A 26,100-nucleotide genomic window follows, 5' to 3' on the forward strand; every position below is an offset into this window, starting at 1 on the left:
AGACATATGAATGCTGCAGCCCTCCACTGTCTTCACATTCATCATCAGCTTTGTGTCATCTGCGGACAATGGCATGTACGAGCTCACTCTTTGGGTTGGTATTACACATTGATTAGGTAAGAGCAGCGGCCCCAGGCTAGAGCCCTGTGGGACCCCACTTGTTACACTCCTCCAGCTCGACTCCTCGCTTGGTGACTCTGCCGTCCTGCTAATACTGTCATGTGGCCAGGTGGCTGTGTGCCTTGTTATCCCAGCCAACTTCTCCTCCATCTTGTAGACGAGCCTTTCATGAGAAACACTGTCAAACGCTCTTTGAGAGTCTATGAAAGTGCAATCTACCCAGACGTCTTCTGTTTTTTCTTGTCTTATTTTAGTAACCTTGTCATAGACGTCAGTGCAGTTTGTCAAGCACGACTTTCCCTTTCTAAATCTACGCTATTTCAATATAGAGTTAGTCGCCTACAGACGCTCCACTAACCTGGTGACTTCAGCTGCTGCTGTTTTCAGTACCTGACTTGAGAATGGTCCACGACGGACCGGAACGTCGTCAATTCTTTCATTTTCAAGTTTGTGGGTTGAGTGTTTAATTTTCAGCCACGTTATTGTCACCTATTTTCTTGTTTCTTTCTTTTCACTTTGCGTTTGATACTTATCAGTGAGAGTGGTCTAAACTTGAGTGCCTCCACTCAGTCCACTTTTACTTTTACTTTTGTCTTTTTTTTTAAATTCTGGAAGATTTCCTGTCCTGAACGTTTTATTAAAACTTAACATAATGGGTGACAGAGACGTCCTACTGATTTTGTGTCACATCCAGTTCCTAGAGGTGTTTTCCTTTTTACCTCTTCTATAATGACTACAATGTCATCTATTGTTTCTTCAAGGCTTTCAACTTTCAACTTTGGTCTATTGTATAGACATGATATTTGTCGTTCAGTTCCTCGTATATCTCCATATAATTTTCAGTGAAAATAACCCTCCCCCCCCCCCCTCTCCCCCCCCCCCCCCCCACTGGTCTCCTGGGCCAGAGTACACGGCCGCAGTGTTGTTTTATCTCCTCGTGTAGCTGTAGAACAACTTGGGTTGGTCGTTAACTTTTTCCACAGTGTGATGTTAAAATCGCCTCTCGGCTTCTCTTCTGTTTCATATGTATTCCTTTCTAGTTCTGTTTACTGCCTCACCGTTGTGACGCTTCTAGTTCTCTGTGGTGGTTTTCAGGTCCATTTGTCATTTTAGCATCACTGTATTGTGCACTGTTGCCCTTCTCTCGCCCACCTCCAGCGTGGGAGATGACCCGCGGCTCCGTACACAGGTCACCAAGGCTGCAGTGTCCAGTTAGTCACTGCTGGCCAGTCTTGCCTTAACGTCTCCAGTCACCTGGTGTTTCTACTCTCGCTTGTAGTTCCTGATATTACCTTCCCAGAGACGTTACTTCCTGCTCTTGCCAAGTTCTTATCTCTTCCGCCATCCATTTTCCTTCCTCCTCCTCCTCCATCTCCTCCATCTTCGTGCACTGCTGTACTGCCTCACACTAGTTCATCCATGCTTTACGCTATGTTATGATATTGGCATTCCTTTGCTCTTCATTCATTCATATGGTCATATTAACAGTTTCCATGTGGTTTCGTTCATTTCTTTTGAACGTTCTCTGTCCCTTGAGTGAGTGTCTCTCCCTCTCCCTTACCTCTTAAGTCTTCGCTTTACCCGGGGAGCTGGTCGGCCGAGCGGACAGCACACTGGACTTGTGATCTTGTGGTCCTGGGTTCGATCCCAGGCGCCGGCGAGAAACAATGGGCAGAGTTTCTTTCACCCTATGCCCCTGTTACCTAGCAGTAAAATAGGTACCTGGGTGTTAGTCGGCTGTCACGGGCTGCTTCCTGGGGGTGGAGGCCTGGTCGAGGACCGGGCCGCGGGGACACTAAAAGCCCCGAAATCATCTCAAGATAACCTCAAGATAAGATACCCATCTTGCCTTTCACAGCTGTTCCTACACACTCCTAACAACGCGCCAGGTCCACCTGGCTAAATATGGCTGGTACTAAGTGCATGAGACGACAGACTCGCCCTTCACACACTCAGAGTGCCTGGTTGGCGCCTCCTGTTGAGCCGACCTTCCTGGCCGGCACCGCACTTGACAAATGATTGACAGAGGCGGCTTCTGATGGCTGGCTAGGGTGGTGGTGGGTGGGGGAGGGGGGGGGAGTATACTCACCACACCTCACCCTGGTTGTGACAGTATATAGTTTAACCACCTAATTACAGCAGGGGATTTACTGTCCTCCTCGTCTCCCAGACAGATTGCTTTTATAATCAAACAGTTGTAACCACCAGGATTTATGTAAAACCTCCATGATATATCTAAAACCTCCATGATGTATCTAAAACCTCCAAGATGTATGTAAAACCTCCAAGATATATCTAAAACCTCCAAGATGTATGTAAAACCTCCAAGATATATCTAAAAACCTCCAAGATGTATCTAAATCCTCCAAGATATATCTAAAACCTCCAAGATGTATCTAAATCCTCCAAGATATATGTAAAACCTCCAAGATTCATCTAAAACCTCCAAGATTGCAGTAATCCTCCAGGATGTGTCTAAGCCAGAGTGCTCAAGGGCATCATCAGCAAGGCAGTTAGGTTTTGCTTAATTCTGACTGGCCAGGTTTCTGGCCCCAGAGACGCTGAGTGCACCTGGACCTTGTGCACGCCTCTTGCACGGCTCGTCCAGTGTGCACGGTGTACTCACCTATTTGTGCTTGCGAGGGTTGAGCTTTGGCTCTTTGGTCCCGCCTCTCAACTGTCAATCAACAGGTGTACAGGTTCTTGAGCCTATCGGGCTCTATCATATCTACACTTGAAACTGTGTATGGAGTCAGCCTCCACCACATCACTGCCTAATGCATTCCATTTGTCAACCACTCTGACACTAAAAAAGTTCTTTCTAATATCTCTGTGGCTCATTTGGGCACTCAGTTTCCACCTGTGTCCCCTAGTGCGTGTGTACATTGTGTTCAATAGCCTGTCTTTATCTACCCTGCCAATACCTCTGAGAATCATGTACGTGGTGATCATGTCCCCCATAACTCTTCTGTCTTCCAGCGACGTGAGGTTTAATTCCCACAGCCTCTCCTCGTAGCTCATACCTCTCAGCCCGGGTACTAGTCTGGTGGCAAACCTTTGAACCATTTCCAGTTTCCAGTTTCACAACCTTTTTCCAGTACGTGTACGTGCGCATCACGGTTAGTTGTGTACGTATTTTGTGTGTTCCTGTGGTTGTGCTCAGTGAAGAGCCTTCCTTAGTATGGAAGGCTGTAATAGTGTGACATTAATGATCACCACAGGTCGTTGGGTGATCATTAATGTCACTCTGTCCGCTCCACCACCACACACTAACAACACGTGGCACGCCCCGCCAAACACACGCTGGGGGCCTGGTAGCCTGGTGGACGGCGCGCAGAACTCGTAACTCTGTGGCGCGGGTTCGATTCCCGCACCAGGCAGAAACAAATGGGCAAAGTTTCTTTCACCCTGAAATCCCCTGTTACCTAGCAGTAAATAGGTACCTGGGAATTAGTCAGCTATCACGGGCTGCTTCCTCGAGTGTGTGTGTGGTGTGGAAAAAAAAGTAGTTAGTAAACAGTTGATTGACAGTTGAGAGGCGGGCCGAAAGAGCAAAGCTCAACCCCCGCAAACACAACTAGGTGAATACACTGAAACTACGACGTTGGTACAACGTTCGAACAAGTTTTAACACCTAACCAGTTATAACAACCAATATAGCAAGTTGTAACAACGTTCTAATACGTCATAAACACATTAAGCCAAGATGTAACAACTTTATTACAAGTTGTAACAAACGGTAAATAGAGACAGTGTTGGTTTGTGTTTCCAGGGTGCGTGCTGGTTGGTGAGGGAACTGTGGCCCAACCACCGTGTAACCTCACCTCCACCAGAAGCGACAATAGACCTACACATAGCGACAATAGACTACAGTTAACGACAATAGCCTGAGGTAATGAGGAAGTAGCTTTACCAGCAGACCAAACCATGGTCACTCAGACCAGTTGGTCCTCCCATACTGTTGCTGAAGGAGCTGTGTGTCGTGCAGACGCCAGAGTATCCTCCCCTTCCCCCCTGGTACAGCCACGCTGGGAAGGCTGTACCATCCATCTATCCACAGAGGACTGGGTGGGACCCAACGCCCCGAGACCGGTCCTGAGAACCACCCAAACTCGGTCCACGGCACGCAGACGCACGCAAACAAAGACCCAGACAGACAGACACACACACACACACACACACACACACACACACACACACACACACACACACACACACACACACACACACACACACACACACAGAAATTGTGCTAGAGAGAATTATATATAGTTGACATAATGGAGGAAAATAAATAGTTTAGAAAGCCGGGGTCCAAGAGCTACCTCCCTATAACGACGAGAGTACTAGACCTGGGGGCGAACACCACACAAGGCTGGGGGTGGTCTGTGCTGGGGTGTACCATGCCCACTACACAACACAACAGAACAGTGGAACAGGTCAGGAGGGATGACCATGAACAGTCCAGCTGAACAATGAGAACTACACAGTTGTATATAACCTGAAGATGGCAGGGTGGCCACGGTGAGTGTGGCTCATGAGGGTGAGGGCCGCATGCTTTACCAGCACCTCCGAGGGTGACCCTCACCCTTGACCTGTTACCCAGGTGGCCTTAATGGTCAGGTGTCCGGCCCCGAGTGAGGCGAGGTCACGACTTGAGCGTGGAGAGAGCGCTGCTCCTTGTGTAGTGGACACTCGCTGGTTGTAGGTCTATTCCAGCGAAGGGCCAGGATGGTTTTATCATTTAGTCGTGTCTATAGCCTTTAGCAGTAATAATTTTATTTGTCTCTCCTTCCATCCAGCTTCCTGAGTCTGTCTGTCTCTCTCTCTCTCTGTCTCTGTCTCTCTCTCTCTCTGTCTCTTTCTCTCTCTCTCTCTCTCTCTCTCTCTCTCTCTCTCTCTCTCTCTCTCTCTCTCTCTCTCTCTCTCTCTCTCTCTCTCTCTCTTTCTCTCTGTCTCTCTCTCTCTGTCTCTCTGTCTCTCTCTCTCTCTCTCTCTCTCTCTCTCTCTCTCTCTCTCTCTCTCTCTCTCTCTCTCTCTCTCTCTGTCTCTCTCTCTCTCTCTGTCTCTCTCTCTCTCTCTCTGTCTCTCTCTCTCTCTCTCTCTCTCTCTCTCTCTCTCTCTCTCTCTCTCTCTCTCTCTCTCTCTCTCTCTCTCTCTCTCTCTCTCTCTCTCTCTCGTCCAGGTTACAGTGGTCCAGGCTACAGTGGGTTGGCCTACGATGGTCTGGGTTGCCAAAGACATACACTCAACACAGTGTTGGTGTGGAGGACAACTCACCACCAACTAACCCAACAGACAAGCGGAGCCTCGTCTATACAATCAACGAGTCAGGACAATCGGTAAATTATAAATAACGCAACAATTTCATTGTTTACAATGAATGGCGTCGGACATATTTCACAACCCTGGCCAGTATTCACCACAAAAATATCTGAAACGCAAAAGGGAAACCCCATGTATTATTCTTGGGTGACCGTGGCACTGTGCGGTGGTACTGTGCGGTGGTACTGTGCGGTGGCACTGTGCGGTGGTACTGTGCGGTGGTACTGTGCGGTGGTACTGTGCGGTGATACTGTGTGGTGGTACTGTGCGGTGGTACTGTGTGGTGGTACTGTGTGGTGGTACTGTGTGGTGGTACTGTGTGGTGGTACTGTGTGGTGGTACTGTGTGGTGGTACTGTGTGGTGGTACTGTGTGGTGGTACTGTGTGGTGGTACTGTGTGGTGGCACTGTGTGGTGGTACTGTGTGGTGGTACTGTGTGGTGGTACTGTGTGGTGGTACTGTGTGGTGGCACTGTGTGGTGGCACTGTGTGGTGGTACTGTGTGGTGGTACTGTGTGGTGGTACTGTGTGCGGTGGTACTGTGTGGTGGTACTGTGCGGTGGTACTGTGCGGTGGTACTGTGTGGTGGTACTGTGTGGTGGCACTGTGTGGTGGTACTGTGTGGTGGTACTGTGCGGTGGTACTGTGTGGTGGCACTGTGTGGTGGCACTGTGTGGTGGTACTGTGTGGTGGTACTGTGCGGTGGTACTGTGCGGTGGTACTGTGTGGTGGTACTGTGTGGTGGTACTGTGTGCGGTGGTACTGTGTGGTGGTGCTGTGTGGTGGTACTGTGTGCGGTGGTACTGTGTGGTGGTACTGTGCGGTGGTACTGTGTGGTGGTACTGTGTGGTGGTACTGTGTGGTGGTACTGTGTGGTGGTACTGTGTGGTGGTACTGTGTGGTGGTACTGTGTGGTGGTGCTGTGTGGTGGTACTGTGTGGTGGTACTGTGTGGTGGTACTGTGTGGTGGTACTGTGTGCGGTGGTACTGTGTGGTGGTACTGTGTGGTGGTGCTGTGTGGTGGTACTGTGTGGTGGTACTGTGTGGTGGTACTGTGTGGTGGTACTGTGTGGTGGTACTGTGTGGTGGTACTGTGTGCGGTGGTACTGTGTGGTGGTACAGTGTGGTGGTACTGTGTGCGGTGGTGCTGTGTGGTGGTACTGTGTGCGGTGGTACTGTGTGGTGGTACTGTGTGGTGGTACTGTGTGCGGTGGTACTGTGTGGTGGTACTGTGTGGTGGTACTGTGTGCGGTGGTGCTGTGTGGTGGTACTGTGTGCGGTGGTACTGTGTGGTGGTACTGTGTGCGGTGGTGCTGTGTGGTGGTACTGTGTGCGGTGGTACTGTGTGGTGGTGCTGTGTGGTGGTACTGTGCGGTGGTACTATGTGGTGGTACTGTGTGGTGGTACTGTGTGGTGGTACTGTGTGGTGGTGCTGTGTGGTGGTACTGTGCGGTGGTACTGTGCGGTGGTACTGTGTGGTGGTACTGTGTAGTGGTACTGTGTGGTGGTACTGTGTGGTGGTACTGAGTACCCTGAGTACCAGCATCAACACCAACATCAACACCAGCATCAACACCCGCAACAACACCAGCAACAACACCAGCATCAACACCAGCATCAACACCCGCAACAACACCCGCAACAACACCCGCAACAACACCCGCAACAACACCAGCAACAACACCAGCATCAACACCAGCATCAACACCCGCAACAACACCCGCAACAACACCCGCAACAACACCCGCAACAACACCAGCAACAACACCCGCAACAACACCCGCAACAACACCAGCATCAACACCCGCAACAACACCAGCAACAACACCCGCAACAACACCCGCAACAACACCAGCATCAACACCCGCAACAACACCCGCAACAACACCCGCAACAACACCAGCATCAACACCAGCATCAACACCAGCATCAACACCAGCATCAACACCAGCATCAACACCAGCATCAACACCAGCATCAACACCCGCAACAACACCCGCAACAACACCCGCAACAACACCCGCAACAACACCAGCATCAACACCAGCATCAACACCCGCAACAACACCCGCAACAACACCCGCAACAACACCAGCAACAACACCCGCAACAACACCAGCATCAACACCCGCAACAACACCCGCAACAACACCCGCAACAACACCAGCAACAACACCAGCAACAACACCCGCAACAACACCAGCAACAACACCAGCATCAACACCCGCAACAACACCCGCAACAACACCCGCAACAACACCAGCATCAACACCAGCATCAACACCAGCATCAACACCAGCATCAACACCAGCATCAACACCAGCATCAACACCAGCATCAACACCAGCAACAACACCAGCATCAACACCAGCAACAACACCAGCATCAACACCAGCATCAACACCAGCATCAACACCAGCATCAACACCAGCATCAACACCAGCAACAACACCAGCAACAACACCAGCATCAACACCAGCATCAACACCAGCATCAACACCAGCAACAACACCAACAACAACACCAGCATCAACACCAGCATCAACACCAGCATCAACACCAGCATCAACACCAGCAACAACACCAGCATCAACACCAGCATCAACACCAGCAACAACACCAGCATCAACACCAGCATCAACACCAGCATCAACACCAGCATCAACACCCGCAACAACACCAGCATCAACACCCGCAACAACACCAGCATCAACACCCGCAACAACCGCAACAACACCCGCAACAACACCAGCATCAACACCCGCAACAACACCCGCAACAACACCCGCAACAACACCAGCATCAACACCAGCATCAACACCAGCATCAACACCCGCAACAACACCCGCAACAACACCAGCATCAACACCAGCATCAACACCAGCATAACACCAGCATCAACACCAGCATCAACACCCGCATCAACACCCGCATCAACACCAGCATCAACACAAGCATCAACACCAGCAACAACACCAGCATCAACACCAGCATCAACACCAGCATCAACACCAGCAACAACACCAACAACAACACCAGCATCAACACCAGCATCAACACCAGCAACAACACCAGCAACAACAACAACAACACCAGCATCAACACCAGCATCAACACCAGCAACAACACCAACAACAACACCAGCATCAACACCAGCATCAACACCAGCATCAACACCAGCATCAACACCAGCAACAACACCAGCATCAACACCAGCAACAACACCAGCAACAACACCAGCAACAACACCAGCAACAACACCCGCAACAACACCAGCATCAACACCAGCATCAACACCAGCATCAACACCAGCATCAACACCAGCATCAACACCAGCAACAACACCAGCATCAACACCAGCATCAACACCAGCATCAACACCAGCATCAACACCAGCATCAACACCAGCAACAACACTAGCATCAACACCAGCATCAACACCAGCAACAACACCAGCAACAACACCAGCATCAACACCAGCATCAACACCAGCATCAACACCAGCAACAACACCTGCAACAACACCAGCATCAACACCAGCATCAACACCAGCAACAACACCAGCATCAACACCAGCATCAACACCAGCATCAACACCAGCATCAACACCAGCATCAACACCAGCAACAACACTAGCATCAACACCAGCATCAACACCAGCAACAACACCAGCAACAACACCAGCATCAACACCAGCATCAACACCAGCATCAACACCAGCATCAACACCAGCATCAACACCAGCAACAACACCCGCAAGAACACCAGCATCAACACCAGCATCAACACCAGCATCAACACCAGCAACAACACCTGCAACAACACCAGCATCAACACCAGCATCAACACCAGCAACAACACCAGCATCAACACCAGCATCAACACCAGCATCAACACCAGCATCAACACCAGCATCAACACCAGCAACAACACTAGCATCAACACCAGCATCAACACCAGCAACAACACCAGCAACAACACCAGCATCAACACCAGCATCAACACCAGCATCAACACCAGCATCAACACCAGCATCAACACCAGCAACAACACCCGCAAGAACACCAGCATCAACACCAGCATCAACACCAGCATCAACACCAGCAACAACACCTGCAACAACACCAGCATCAACACCAGCAACAACACCAGCAACAACACCAGCAACAACACCAGCATCAACACCAGCATCAACACCAGCAACAACACCCGCAAGAACACCAGCATCAACACCAGCAACAACACCAGCATCAACACCAGCAACAACACCTGCAACAACACCAGCATCAACACCAGCATCAACACCAGCAACAACACCAGCATCAACACCAGCATCAACACCAGCAACAACACCAGCAACAACACCAGCAACAACACCAGCATCAACACCAGCAACAACACCAGCAACAACACCAGCAACAACACCAGCATCAACACCAGCATCAACACCAGCAACAACACCAGCAACAACACCAGCATCAACACCAGCAACAACACCAGCAACAACACCAGCAACAACACCAGCAACAACACCAGCAACAACACCAGCATCAACACCAGCAACAACACCAGCATCAACACCAGCAACAACACCAGCATCAACACCAGCAACAACACCAGCATCAACACCAGCAACAACACCAGCATCAACACCAGCAACAACACCAGCATCAACACCAGCAACAACACCAGCATCAACACAATTCTCACATTTACATAAAGACGTTGAAATGGAAAATGTCCTGAATAAAACCTGAATATTGAATCAAATTTGTGTTGTGTAATTTGCTGGCAAATGATCGCAATGTGTAATGTGGGAGATGGGAGAGATGTGGGAGATGGGAGGGATGTGGGAGATGGGAGGGATGTGGGAGACATGAGGGATGTGGGAGATGGGAGGGATGTGGGAGATGGGAGGGATGTGGGAGACGAGAGGGATGTGGGAGAAGGGAGGGATGTGGGAGACGAGAGGGATGGGGGAGATGGGAGGGATGTGGGAGAAGGGTGGGAGAGATGAGAGGTGAAGGGATGGGGTAGAGAGGTGAGGATAGAGAAGGGCCTCGCTGCTGGCTTATGACCCATTGCTGCCTGATGTGTTTGTTAATTAAATTTGTAATTCCTTCCTGTATAAATTTTGAAAGATGTTGACTGATGACAACAGCAAGATTAGAGAGAGAGAGAGAGAGAGAGAGAGAGAGAGAGAGAGAGAGAGAGAGAGAGAGAGAGAGAGAGAGAGAGAGAGAGAGTGAAAGTGAAAGTGAGAGAGAGAGAGAAATTCTGTCATAGCTGATCTGCCAGCAAGTATAAATCATATTCTTTCAGATACAGTCAAACAAGTACTGTTTGACCTAGATATGAAATAGATATTTCATCCATGCTTAAGTTTCACTAAATGCTCACTATCACTTCAAGACGAACTAAATAGGATTTTGAAATGGTCAAAAGATTGGCAGATGCAGTTTAATGCTGATAAATGTAAGGTTTTGAGGCTAGGTAATGAAGATAGAGTTACAAGATACGAGTTGGATGGTGTTGAGATTGCGAAGTCGGATTGTGAAAGAGATCTGGGAATTATGATTAGTAAGAAATTAAAAACAAAAAATCAATGCATGAATGTTCGTAATAAGGCAAATTAGGACACTGCTTTCCTTTAATATCTGAACTCAAAACTCTTATTAATGCCTTTCGACAAACTAACACACTTCGTAGCAATCTAGTTCACACTGCTCCTGCTTCTAATGTTATTGGTGTCTACGTTATTTCCTGTTAGTCTTGTCCTCTCCAATACTTTGGTGAAACTGGCCGGACACTGAATGACAGACTTAAAGAACACAAGAGAAGTGTTAAGTCTACAGACACTAACAATGCTCTCTTCTGCCATGATAGGGATTCTAATCATCCTATTGATTGGTCTTCCTCTAAAATAATCTTTCCTGCCTCTACTCTACACAGACGCCGTCTTGTCGAGTTGGCTCTGATACACAACCTTCCCAACATGAACCTGAGTCCTGGCTTTGTTGCTGTTGAATCTTCCCTTTCACAGTACATAAGAACATAAGAACAAAGGTAACTGCAGAAGGCCTATTGGCCCATACGAGGCAGCTCCTATCTATAACCACCCAATCCCACTCATAAACATGTCCAACCCGCGCTTGAAACAATCGAGGGACCCCATCTCCACCACGTTACGCGGTAATTTGTTCCACAAATCAACAACCCTGTTACCGAATATTTATCGAATATTTATTATTTATTTATTTATTTATCGGTATTTATCGAAGTCTTTCCTAAATCTAAATATATATTTACAGTATATACTCAAATGTTCTAAACTTTCTAACAAACGTGACCTAACATAAGCCTACCTATCCTTTTTCTCTTTTTTGTCTTTACTTTTTTCTTTCTCTTGTTTCTCTTACGTTCCCATTCTTACATCTTTTATTACACCTTATCTTCCGTACCTTTTGCCTTGCTCTTATCTTCCTGTAAGGTTTCCATCTCCTCATCTCTCTCTCTTCCCTAACTTAATGTCCTTGCCTCCCTCGTCTCCACTTACGGGCTATTCATGCCCGTGCCACCTCCTGGGTGGCTTAATCTTCATCAATCAATCCCTCGTCTCATCACCGCTCCTGTGCCAGGTAAGTCCACTACGGGCTCACCATAGCCCGTGCTACTTGGAACTTGTTCCGAGTAGCTGAATCTATAACAACAACATCGTCTCATCACAATGGACTTGATAATGGTCCATGACGGACCGAAACGTCGTCGTCTTCACAATTTCTAGTGTGGGTTTGTTCAACATGACACTGGGATTTATTAATCGCAGCGTTAGTAACAAGACACCTGGTGTGGTTCTTCAGCTATATCTTGCTCTGGTTAGGCCCCATTTAGATTATGCAGTTCAGTTTTGGTCGCCGTACTATAGAATGGATATAAATTCACTTGAACGTGTCCAGCGTAGGATGACTAAGTTAATCCCCCAAATTAGAAACCTGTCATATGAAGAAAGATTAACAAAGCTTAAATTGCATTTTCTAGAAAGGCGAAGAGTTAGAGGTGACATGATAAAGGTTTTCAAGTGGATAAATGGACATAACAAAGGGTATATTAATAGGGTATTAAAAATATCAACACAAGACAGAACATGAAACAATGTATATAAATTAGATAAATTTAGATTTAGGAAAGACCGGGGTAAATACTGGTTCGGTAACAGGGTTTTTGATTTGTGGAACCAATTACCGCGTAATGTAATAGAAGTAGGATCCCTGATTGTCTTAAGCGTAGGATAGACATATATATATATATATATAAATGAGATTGGGTGGCTATAAATAGGAGCTGCCTCGTATGGGCCAATAGGCCTTCTGCATTTATCTTCATTCTTGTATTCTTAACGAGTGTCTAGGGACAGGGTTCAGATGAGCTGATAAGATAAACTGATAAGAGCTGCTCTAAGAGCTGCTCTCAGAGCTCTTAGCTTGCAGTTTCCTTAGGAACATCAGCACAATTATTAACACTACCTTGCTGTTAGCACGCCGTCACCTTGTGGATATCTTTCGAGGGTTCCGAGGATCAACGTCCCGGCGGCCCGGTCTGTGACCAGGCCTTCTAAGAAGCAGAGTAAAGAGAGAAGGGATGGAGGGAAGATGAGGGTGTGGGGGGGGCTGGGGGGGGCTGGGGGGGGGGGCAAGGGGGGGGCTGGGGGGGGAGAAACCAGACACTGGCATAAGAATACTGCAGCATAAAGATGAACAATACTAAGCGTCTTAGCTCTAGCTGGAACATATATTCCAGACAGCATCCGGTGCGGCATCTCCCGAGACAGCATCTGGTGCAGCATCTCCCGAGACAGCATCTGGTGCAGCATCTCCCGAGACAGCATCTCCCGAGACAGCATCTCCCGAGACAGTATCTCCCGAGACAGCATCTCCCGAGACAGTATCTCCCGAGACAGCATCTCCCGAGACAGTATCTCCCGAGACAGCATCTAGTGCAGCATCTCCCGAGACAGCATCTGGTGCAGCATCTCCCGAGACAGTATCTCCCGAGACAGCATCTAGTGCAGCATCTCCCGAGACAGCATCTGGTGCAGCATCTCCCGAGACAGCATCCTGTGCGGCATCTCCCGAGACAGCATCTCCCGAGACAGTATCTCCCGAGACAGCATCTAGTGCAGCATCTCCCGAGACAGCATCTGGTGCAGCATCTCCCGAGACAGCATCTAGTGCAGCATCTCCCGAGACAGCATCTCCCGAGACAGCATCTCCCGAGACAGCATCCGGTGCAGCATCTCAACAACTCTCAAGGATCCACCACAAAGAAAATAAGGTAAATTACATTCCACTAATTTCCCCATCCAGAAAATGTAACTTTGATAACTCTCCACCCCCCCCTACCATCCCCCCTTCACCCTTAACAACATTCCCCCCCCCCATTACCTTGAGATGGTGGGGTTTGGGCCCCCTCCCCCCCCCCCCAAATCCTTCCCACAGGTCAGGTGTATTTGTGTACTTCCGAAAATACTCCCTCAGAGCTCAAACGTTAAATGAAACTTAGCTTGGAAGAGCTCTCTCGCGTGCGTGTGCGTGCGTGCGCACACACACACACACACACACACACACACACACACACACACACACACACACACACACACACACACACACACACACACACACACACACACATACACACATACAAGTGTCAGGAGGCAGTAAACAAGTTTATCTTAGCCCGACAAGAAAAAACCGAGAAGCAAAGGAAGAATCCGTGGTTTAATAGGGAATGTATGAAAGCAAAGGAACTGAACAAAAGGGCATGGAGGAACTTCCGTAATAACAGAACACCTGAAAGTAGAGAGAGATACCAGAGAACCAGGAACGAGTATGTCAGTGTGAGAAGAGCAGCTGAGAAAAGGTATGAAAATGATATAGCTAATAAAGCCAAGACTGAACCAAAGCTACTACACAGTCACATCAGGAGGAAGACAACAGTGAAGGAACAGGTGATGAAACTTAGAACGGGTGAGAACAGGTACACAGAGAATGACAAAGAGGTGTGTGAAGAACTCAACAAAAGGTTCCAGGAGGTCTTTACAATAGAACAAGGAGAGGTCACGGCGCTATGAGAGGTGGCAGCAAACCAGGCGACCTTGGAAGGGTTCGAAATTACAAAAGATGAGGTCAAGAGGCACCTATTGGAGCTGGATGTTAGAAAGGCTGTTGGGCTGGACGGAATCTCACCATGGGTATTGAAAGAGTGTGCAAGAGCACTTTGTTTGCCACTCTCCATAGTGTATAGTAGGTCACCGGATACGGGAGACCTACCAGAAATATGGAAGACGGCTAATGTAGTCCCAATATACAAAAAGGGTGACAGACAGGAGGCACTGAACCACAGGCCAGTGTCCTTAACTTGTATACCATGCAAGGTGATGGAGAAGATTGTGAGAAAAAACCTAGTAACACATCTGGAGAGAAGAGACTTCGTGACAACCCATCAACATGGGTTCAGGGAGGGTAAATCTTGCCTTACAGGCTTAAGGGGGCGTTTCATCCAAATTTGCTCAAAATATGCAATAAATGAAAACTGGTTCAATTTCAATCAAACTTTTTTGACGTGTTGTACATGAAAAGAGTTTCATCTGGCCCAAGTCTCAGCATCGTAGCATAAAGAGGAAGGGAGAACAAAAATATTGAAGGTGTCAAAAATTTTCCAAAATGGTCAAAAACGATTATCAAACACAAGTGTCAACTGAAATCATAGCTATGACTCTCAGCTATCACAATAATATATATTAAAAAAATATTATAATTAGTTTTATTAGAAAAAAATTTAAGTTAAAAAAAAATCATTTTTTTTTATCAGACGATTTGCATGAAACTGGTTGATGTCAACTTCAGCCACAGATGGCAGCACCTTAGACTATATTATTTTCGTATTTATTTTCAAGTAACATAAACGTTCATATAACTTTTTCATTTTTTTATTCAATTTACATGAAACTTACACCTTATATGTAAAGTGTATGTCTCTAAAATCGGCAGTGGGCGTTTTTTTCTAAGTTCATTTATGGATTTTATAATAGAAATAAACATGACATATTTGCATAATTTGGGGGGGGGAGGTTTGACTATTTGCATTAGGAAAACTAAAGATGGTTTGGAAACTATCTCATTACCAGTTCAGTAGAACTTCGGTTTCAACTCTTTTAACCCTGTCGTAGCTCAGTCGATTTAGGCAGTGCCCCGTTCCATCACAAATCCTTATCCTGACCCCTTCCCAGTGCTATATAATCGTAATGGCTTGGCGCTTTCCCCCTGATGATTCCCGCCCCGCCCTCCCCCCTTGTGTCCTAGGTAGAAACCCCCCCCCCCGGGACCTGGGGGAGGGACCCCTGTGGTACAGGGGGGGGGGGCTGCCACCCCCACCACACCATTGATGACAACGGTAGACAACGGGCACCCAGGGTAGATGTATCTACCTCGGTGTATCTACATCCAACAGAAGCTGCAACAGCACATTCCAGCGAACGCTTCCAGCAGTCCCGTCTGGCGCTGGGGGGACCCTTTGCCTGGGTGAAGAAAATATATGGCATTCTCCTACCATTGTGGTTTCCGCGAGGCAGCAACACCTTACTCGACCCCCTCCCACACCTGCTCCGCGAGACACATACCTGAAAAGAAACAGGCACACTGAAATTAATGAGCCAAGAACCCATGCAGTTACCGATGACGTTAATTCAAAAGTCACAACATTGTTCACTCGGTGAGTAAAATGAACATGATTTATTGAGTGAATAGGATGAACAACTCTCATTAATCACATCAGGCAGCCAGCTGTAACACCGTGACGCAGCCAGCTGTAACACCGTGACGCAGCCAGCTGTAACACCGTGACGCAGCCAGCTGTAACACCGTGACACAGCCAGCTGTAACACCGTGACACAGCCAGCTGTAACACCGTGGCACAGCCAGCTGTAACACCGTGACACAGCCAGCTGTACCACCGTGACGAAGCCAGCTGTAACAACGTGACACAGCCAGCTGTACCACCGTGACACAGCCAGCTGTAACACCGTGACACAGCCAGCTGTAACACCGTGACACAGCCAGCTGTAACACCGTGACACAGCCAGCTGTAGCACCGTGACACAGCCAGCTGTAACACCGTGACACAGCCAGCTGTAACACCGTGACACAGCCAGCTGTACCACCGTGACACAGCCAGCTGTAACACCGTGACACAGCCAGCTGTAACACCGTGACACAGCCAGCTGTACCACCGTGACACAGCCAGCTGTAACACCGTGACACAGCCAGCTGTAACACCGTGACACAGCCAGCTGTACCACCGTGACACAGCCAGCTGTAACACCGTGACACAGCCAGCTGTAACACCGTGACACAGCCAGCTGTAACACCGTGACACAGCCAGCTGTAACACCGTGACACAGCCAGCTGTACCACCGTGACACAGCCAGCTGTAACACCGTGACACAGCCAGCTGTAACACCGTGACACAGCCAGCTGTAACACCGTGACACAGCCAGCTGTACCACCGTGACACAGCCAGCTGTACCACCGTGACACAGCCAGCTGTAACACCGTGACACAGCCAGCTGTAACACCGTGACACAGCCAGCTGTACCACCGTGACACAGCCAGCTGTAACACCGTGACACAGCCAGCTGTACCACCGTGACACAGCCAGCTGTAACACCGTGACACAGCCAGCTGTAACACCGTGACACAGCCAGCTGTAACACCGTGACACAGCCAGCTGTAACACCGTGACACAGCCAGCTGTAACACCGTGACACAGCCAGCTGTACCACCGTGACACAACCAACTGTAACACCGTGACGCAGCCAGCTGTACCACCGTGACACAGCCAGCTGTAACACCGTGACACAGCCAGCTGTAACACCGTGACACAGCCAGCTGTAACACCGTGACACAGCCAGCTGTAACACCGTGACACAGCCAGCTGTAACACCGTGACACAGCCAGCTGTAACACCGTGACACAGCCAGCTGTAACACCGTGACACAGCCAGCTGTAACACCGTGACACAGCCAGCTGTACCACCGTGACACAGCCAGCTGTAACACCGTGACACAGCCAGCTGTAACACCGTGACACAGCCAGCTGTAACACCGTGACACAGCCAGCTGTAACACCGTGACACAACCAGCTGTAACACCGTGACACAGCCAGCTGTAACACCGTGACACAACCAGCTGTAACACCGTGACACAGCCAGCTGTACCACCGTGACGCAGCCAACTGTACCACCGTGACGCAGCCAGCTGTACCACCGTGACGCAGCCAGCTGTAACACCGTGACGCAGCCAGCTGTAACACCGTGACACAGCCAGCTGTACCACCGTGACACAGCCAGCTGTAACACCGTGACACAGCCAGCTGTAACACCGTGACACAGCCAGCTGTAACACCGTGACACAGCCAGCTGTAACACCGTGACACAGCCAGCTGTAACACCGTGACACAGCCAGCTGTAACACCGTGACACAGCCAGCTGTAACACCGTGACAGACCAACAACAAGGGGCTGCACGACCCTACTGGAGTGTACATAAGAGAAAGTAATATAATATGACATGATTAACACCAATAACAGTCAATAAAGGTCAATATGAGAGATGGTGTGCAAGGAGGAGGGAGGCGTGTGTGTGGGGGGGGTGAAGGCCCCCTGGGCCCCCCGTGGAGGGGGTGAACGCCCCCTGGTCCCGCAGTGTTGGGGGGGGGGCTGGAAGGATGCCAGCACACACACACCAACACCGTGTTCAATAACACCTGACTCCCTACACCTCAGTCCTTATACCCGACTCGCTTCACACCCGAATAAAACATGTCTTTTACATATATCAAAATACTTCTACCTATCATATCTGCCAAAATAGGCAAATATATGTGTTCATGGCTTACAGACGAAATAGAGACCCGGGCGTTTCCGGCCTGCTACCCTCTTCTAGTAGATATATGAACTTTCTCAAGGAATTGGGTTCTAGGCTCGATGAGCACTGGAAGATGCCCAAGAGCAGCCAGTTTCCTGTTTCAGCGCCTCAGTGTCGCGATCCAGAGAGGAGAACTCTATGTTGAGTCCTTCCTGGCTACACACAGTCGAACACATTCTCTACTTTTGACCAGTCATTGTAATCCTTAATCCCAGTTAAATTACTTGCAGAGGTTATCATATTAACACAAAACAATCTTAGATAACACAGAGCGAGACGAAACTATCCATGATAACAGCAGGAGACAATCACTGTCCCGTTATCACTCCTAGAAGAAATTCTATTCTGAATCGACCGAAGCACCGATGATATCCTCTTTAACCCCCTAACACCGCATTGGTAAGCCCACACCACCTGCCACCACCACCTGCCCGCTGGCAGCCACCACCACCTGCCTGCTGGCAGCCACCACCACCTGCCTGCTGGCAGCCACCACCACCTGCCTGCTGGCAGCCACCACCACCTGCCCGCTGGCAGCCACCACCACCTGCCTGCTGGCAGTCACCACCACCTGCCCGCTGGCAGCCACCACCACCTGCCTGCTGGCAGCCACCACCACCTGCCCGCTGGCAGCCACCACCACCTGCCTGCTGGCAGCCACCACCACCTGCCTGCTGGCAGCCACCACCACCTGCCTGCTGGCAGCCACCACCACCTGCCTGCTGGCAGCCACCACCACCTGCCCGCTGGCAGCCACCACCACCTGCCTGCTGGCAGCCACCACCACCACCTGCCACCACCACCTGCCTGCTGGCAGCCACCACCACCTGCCTGCTGGCAGCCACCACCACCTGCCCGCTGGCAGCCACCACCACCTGCCTGCTGGCAGCCACCACCACCACCTGCCACCACCACCTGCCTGCTGGCAGCCACCACCACCTGCCCGCTGGCAGCCACCACCACCACCTGCCACCACCACCTGCCCGCTGGCAGCCACCACCACCTGCCTGCTGGCAGCCACCACCACCACCTGCCACCACCACCTGCCTGCTGGCAGCCACCACCACCTGCCTGCTGGCAGCCACCACCACCTGCCCGCTGGCAGCCACCACCACCTGCCTGCTGGCAGCCACCACCACCACCTGCCCGCTGGCAGCCACCACCACCTGCCTGCTGGCAGCCACCACCACCTGCCTGCTGGCAGCCACCACCACCACCTGCCACCACCACCTGCCTGCTGGCAGCCACCACCACCTGCCTGCTGGCAGCCACCACCACCTGCCCGCTGGCAGCCACCACCACCTGCCTGCTGGCAGCCACCACCACCACCTGCCACCACCACCTGCCACCACCACCTGCCTGCTGGCAGCCACCACCACCTGCCCGCTGGCAGCCACCACCACCTGCCTGCTTGCAGCCACCACCACCTGCCCGCTGGCAGCCACCACCACCTGCCCGCTGGCAGCCACCACCACCTGTACCACACACAGCTGGCTACCCACGGTCTCGCTTAAGTCCACATAATTGTCTACAACAACGAGGAAATAACGATATCCACGACCATTACCAGACGGTGAACGTGCCTAGGTGTCGGGGCACTGTCCGGCACTAGCTGAGGGCCAGGGGCACTGTCCGACACTGGCTGAGGGCCAGGGGCACTGGCTGAGACCCAGGGGCACTGTCCGACACTGGCTGAGGCCCAGGGGCACTGTCCGACACTCGCTGAGGGCCAGGGGAACTGTCCGACACTCGCTGAGGGCCAGGGGCACTGTCCGACACTCGCTGAGGGCCAGGGGAACTGTCCGACACTCGCTGAGGGCCAGGGGCACTGTCCGACACTGGCTGAGGCCCAGGGGCACTGTCCGACACTGGCTGAGGCCCAGGGGCACTGTCCGACACTGGCTGAAGGCCAGGGGCACTGTCCGACACTGGCTGAGGCCCAGGGGCACTGTCCGACACTGGCTGAGGCCCAGGGGCACTGTCCGACACTGGCTGAGGCCCAGGGGCACTGTCCGACACTGGCTGAAGGCCAGGGGCACTGTCCGACACTGGCTGAGGCCCAGGGGCACTGTCCGACACTGGCTGAGGGCCAGGGGCACTGTCCGACACTGGCTGAGGGCCAGGGGCACTGTCCGACACTGGCTGAGGCCCAGGGGCACTGTCCGACACTGGCTGAGGGCCAGGGGCACTGTCCGACACTGGCTGAGGGCCAGGGGCACTGTCCGACACTGGCTGAGGCCCAGGGGCACTGTCCGACACTGGCTGAGGCCCAGGGGCACTGTCCGACACTGGCTGAGGGCCAGGGGCACTGTCCGACACTGGCTGAGGGCCAGGGGCACTGTCCGACACTGGCTGAGGCCCAGGGGCACTGTCCGACACTGGCTGAGGCCCAGGGGCACTGTCCGACACTGGCTGAGGGCCAGGGGCACTGTCCGACACTGGCTGAGGGCCAGGGGCACTGTCCGACACTGGCTGAGGGCCAGGGGCACTGTCCGACACTGGCTGAGGGCCAGGGGCACTGTCCGACACTGGCTGAGGGCCAGGGGCACTGTCCGACACTGGCTGAGGCCCAGGGGCACTGTCCGACACTGGCTGAGGCCCAGGGGCACTGTCCGACACTGGCTGAGGGCCAGGGGCACTGTCCGACACTGGCTGAGGGCCAGGGGCACTGTCCGACACTGGCTGAGGCCCAGGGGCACTGTCCGACACTGGCTGAGGCCCAGGGGCACTGTCCGACACTGGCTGAGGGCCAGGGGCACTGTCCGACACTGGCTGAGGGCCAGGGGCACTGTCCGACACTGGCTGAGGGCCAGGGGCACTGTCCGACACTGGCTGAGGGCCAGGGGCACTGTCCGACACTGGCTGAGGGCCAGGGGCACTGTCCGGCACTGGCTGAGGGCCAGGGGCACTGTCCGACACTGGCTGAGGGCCAGGGGAACTGTCCGACACTGGCTGAAGGCCAGGGGAACTGTCCGACACTGGCTGAGGGCCAGGGGAACTGTCCGACACTGGCTGAGGGCCAGGGGCACTGTCCGGCACTGGCTGAGGGCCAGGGGCACTGTCCGGCAGTGACTGGGTGCCAGAGTGAAAGTATAAGTGGTGTATTAAGGCAGGTAATAAAGTTATACTGTTGTGAAGGTAGCCGTCCTCGGGGAGCTGTACCTCGCTCACACAGCTCCTTAGAATTACCCACAGGCCAGACGCTCCGGGCTAGCCCCACCCAATTTTCCAAGATGACACATGAGGGGTGTGTGAGTGTCATAGGCCTCATTAGGTCGGCCCCCAGTGTCACCCCTTTAAGAAATATCCGCATCTATGATTCACCGGGGCCCTATGATTTTCATGGTCTGAAATCAGTGGTGTGTTTTCCGTAGAGATTTTTTACATTTTTCAGTGCTTATGATTTGGCATGTAGCTTTTATAGAAATAATATCTGCACAAAGTCTGTCAGTGTCAGGTTAAACAACTGGCTGACCTCCACACAAGCAGAACTAGCAGCATTACAACTAGCTACCAGTACATTAAAAAATATTGGAGGAGGAATAATATTCTGCGATTCAAAGTCTGCTCTTCAAGCAATCGAAAACTTCTCTTGGAAGATCGACAGCAAGAACCTCATACTCCCAATTATAAATGACCTAATTGATGCACAGAGTAAAGGGTCTCGAATCTCCTTTGTATGGATACCTTCACACATAAATATAACCCATCATAATGAGACAGACATTGCAGCCAAATTAGCGTGTAACAAGTCTGAAGTTGAATTAGATCTAGGTATCCCCATCTCTGCTGTCAAAACTGTATTGGTCCAAACACTCAGATCTGATAGGAAAGAACTTACTGACTCCCAACGACCTGAAAGTACTAGTATAAAAAGCTATGATTTGTTCAGATCTGAAACCTATATCTATGGACAGCACAAAACGTCCACTAGACTGTGCGACACAGTGGTTGCCAGGATCAGGTTGGGTTACCGTTACCTGTGGCAGGTGGCTGCAGGTGACGGGTCTCCCAATCCTGAGCACTCCAGTTGCAAACTCTGTGAGCAGGAACTGCGGCATGATCTCCCGCACTACATCACTGAATGCCCAGTTATTAGACCTTTCAGACCAGTTGGCATGAGGTACCTGGAGCTTTGCAATTACTTTATTCACTTTCGTATTCTTGAAGATATCCTCACAGTATACCCAAAATTTGCCAGTGCAGGCTATTAAACACATGGCTCTGTATGACTAACCATCCTGCGAGATGGGAACTTGTATTACCACTGCTACCTTACTCACTCTTGTGTTGTTGATATCCTCAAAATGCATCCGGAGTCTGCCAGTGCAGACCGCTTATCACATGTCTCTGTATGATTAACCATCCGGGGATTTTATAGCATCACCTAGTTAGCTTTTTTGACACACTGTACTCCACTTCATATAGTCTAGGGTAGCTGCACTAATGCAGTTGTACCTCATATCTTAATAAAAAAAATCATAATAAGGCTGTTTTATAACGAAATAGGAGCAAAACTTGTGGCTGGTGTCGGGGCCCTCGGCCGTCCACTAGTACTGCCAAGCTTGTCTTGAGTTCGCTCTGAAATTGGCATATTTCAGGGCGAAATAAAATAGTTTTACGTTCTACACTCAGCATCAACATTATAATAAACATATATATGTTTTTCGTTTCCTCTATAAATGTAGGAATCTCTGGGTGGCTTTGGGTCGTTTTGGGTGGCTTTCGGTGTCTGGGGATGATGCCTTTGGGTGGGTATGGGTGGCTAGGGATGGGTTTTGGTGGCTTTGAGTGGCTAGGGGTGGGTTTGGGTGGCTGGGGATGCCTTTGGGTTGCTTTGGGTGGGTATGGGTGGCTAGGAGTGGGTTTGGGTGGCAGGGGATGCCTTTGGGTGGCTGGGGATGCCTTTGGGTGGCTAGGGATGGGTTTGGGTGGCTGGGGATGCCTTTGGGTGGCTAGGGATGGGTTTGGGTACTTGTATGGAGGGAGGCGGGAGGACCAAGAGACGCGGCCGCCCTCCGATCAATCGTTCACCTTTGCTTTGCCAACAGAGCTAAATAAGTGATGACATTTCACCACCAAAGATTCTCAGTAATGATTCTCAATTCCCGCCCAAGATGACTGGAAGTCAGCCACCATTAACCCTGACCCGCGACGCCCTATACTCGACCCTATACGCAAACTATCGACGCTTTATTGACCCAATATTATAGTTGTTGGAGTGACCTGAGGCAGGGATCACACACACACACACACACACACACACACACACACACACACACACACACACACGTGTGTGTGTGTGTGTGTTAAGGCCAGTGTCCTTAACTTGTCTACCATGCAAGGTGATGGAGAAGATCGTGAGAAAAAACCTAGTAACACATCTGGAGAGAAGGGGCTTCGTGACAACCCATCAACATGGGTTCAGGGAGGGTAAATCTTGCCTTACAGGCTTAATAGAATTCTACGATCAGGTGACAAAGATTAAGCAAGAAAGAGAAGGTTGGGCGGACTGCATTTTTTTGGATTGTCGGAAAGCCTTTGACACAGTACCCCATAAAAGGTTGATGCATAAGCTGGAGAAACAGGCAGGAGTAACTGGTAGGGCGCTCCAGTGGATAAGGGAGTACCTAAACAATAGGAAGCAGAGAGTTACAGTGAGGGGTGAGACCTCAGACTGGCGTGAAGTCACCAGTGGAGTCCCACAGGGCTCTGTACTTGGCCCTATCCTGTTTCTGATATACGTAAATGATCTCCCAGAGGGTATAGACTCATTCCTCTCAATGTTTGCTGACGACGCCAAAATTATGAGAAGGATTAAGACAGAGGAGGACAGCTTGAGGCTTCAAGAAGACCTGGACAAGCTGCAGGAATGGTCGAACAAATGGCTGTTAGAGGTTAACCTAAGCAAATGTAATGTAATGAAGATAGGTGTAGGAAGCAGGAGGCCAGATACAAGGTATCATCTGGGAGATGAGATACTTCAAGAGTCAGAGAGAAAGACCTGGGGGTTGATATCACGCCAGACCTATCCCCTGAAGCTCATATCAAGAGGATAACATCAGCGGCATATGCCAGGTTGGCTAACATAAGAACGGCCTTTAGAAACTTGTGTAAGGAATCTTTCAGAACATTATATACCACATATGTCAGACCAATCCTGGAGTATGCGGCCCCAGCATGGAGTACATATCTAGTCAAGGATAAGACTAAACTGGAAAAGATTCAAAGGTTTGCCACGAGACTAGTACCCGAGCTGAGAGGTATGAGCTACGAGGAGAGACTACGGGAATTAAACCTCACGTCACTGGGAGACAGAAGAGTTAGGGGGGACATGATCACCACATACAAGATTCTCAGAGGAATTGATAGGATAGATAAAGACAGTCTATTTAACACAAGGGGCACACGCACTAGGGGACACAGGTGGAAACTGAGTACCCAAATGAGCCATAGAGACGTTAGAAAGTTTTTTTCAGTCTCAGAGTGGTAGACAAATGGAATGCATTTGGAAGTGATGTGGTGGAGGCTGACTCCATACACAGTTTCAAGTGTATTATGATAGAGCCCAATAGGCTCAGGAACCTGTACACCTGTTGATTGACAGTTGAGAGGCGGGACCAAAGAGCCAGAGCTCAACACCCGCAAGCACAATTAGGTGAGTACACACACACAAACAATTGCCCATACCCTCCCCCGCAGCACCTCCCTCCTCCCCTCCCTTTCCTCTCATTCCCCCCCCCCCCTCTTCCCTCCATACATGCCCCCCCCCCCTCCCTCACCCCAGGCCTCGCCCACCTCCCCTGCAACACGTATATAACAGGTATGACACATCATGGATCCAAAACTTGTCGCTTGGATAACTAAATGTTGCCCCGATGGCTGGGTGGTGATTGGGGGGGAGCAGTTGTTTGCTTGTGATTACTTGACCCTAATCTTGAGGAGGTGAGCCTTGAGGAGGTGAGCCTTGAGGGGGTGAGCCTTGAGGGGGTGAGCCTTGAGGAGGTGAGCCTTGAGGAGGTGAATCTTGAGGGGGTGAGCCTTGAGGAGGTGAGTCTTGAGGGGGTGAGCCTTGAGGGGGTGAGCCTTGAGGAGGTGAGCCTTGAGGAGGTGAATCTTGAGGGGGTGAGCCTTGAGGAGGTGAGTCTTGAGGGGGTGAGCCTTGAGGGGGTGAGCCTTGAGGAGGTGAGTCTTGAGGGGGTGAGTCTTGAGGAGGTGAGCCTTGCAAGGAGTGGTGGGGATAGAGGAGGTTCTGCTATTGTCAACACCAGGCCGTCTTCTCCAGAGTGGGAGTAATGCCGCTCTGTGGGCTTCCTCATTCTCTGCTGCTGCTGCTACTGCTGCTGCTGCTGCTGGTGCTGCTGCTGCTGGTGCTGCTGCAACACAGGTGTATTGCGTGGAGGGGGTGGGGAAGGAACACCTGGAGCACATACAAGCCTCCACAGTGACGGTGGCGGAGGTCAGGTAACACAGTAACTGGTCCTCCTTCCACACGACCAAACCCTACAGGTGACCTCCATTAAACACCATCCCAGCATCTCTCCCTGCCGCTACCGGTGATTATGCCAACACATTTATACCTTGTTAATACTAATAATAACAAAGTGACAGATAGAGGGGGGACACCCCCTCTCCCCCCCCCGCCGGGGGTCAGAGTGAGCCACGGTGCCAGCAGGTG

The 26,100-nt window shown here is 50.9% G+C and overlaps 3 protein-coding genes across 6 annotated transcripts in view; 1 reads left to right on the top strand and 2 right to left on the bottom strand.

Moving 5' to 3' along the window:
• Positions 1–26,100, bottom strand: part of pHCl-1 (pH-sensitive chloride channel 1) — a 545,535-nt gene that overhangs the window by 428,900 nt on the left and 90,535 nt on the right. The window lies entirely within an intron of this gene.
• LOC123755684 (mucin-7-like) lies at positions 11–18,567 on the top strand. Its single transcript, XM_045738412.2, has 4 exons — positions 11–94; positions 13,242–13,775; positions 16,072–16,211; positions 18,396–18,567. The coding sequence occupies exons 1-4, from the start codon at positions 11–13 to the stop codon at positions 18,565–18,567; spliced, it is 930 nt and encodes a 309-aa protein (XP_045594368.2).
• On the bottom strand, positions 20,031–25,853 carry LOC123755685 (tetra-peptide repeat homeobox protein 1-like). The gene is made up of 2 exons (XM_069299949.1): positions 25,353–25,853; positions 20,031–21,494 (listed from the first exon to the last, which is right to left on the bottom strand). The coding sequence occupies exons 1-2, from the start codon at positions 25,851–25,853 to the stop codon at positions 20,031–20,033; spliced, it is 1,965 nt and encodes a 654-aa protein (XP_069156050.1).

The sequence above is a fragment of the Procambarus clarkii genome, chromosome 43 (assembly GCF_040958095.1).
Source record: "Procambarus clarkii isolate CNS0578487 chromosome 43, FALCON_Pclarkii_2.0, whole genome shotgun sequence".
NCBI lineage: Eukaryota > Metazoa > Arthropoda > Malacostraca > Decapoda > Cambaridae > Procambarus > Procambarus clarkii.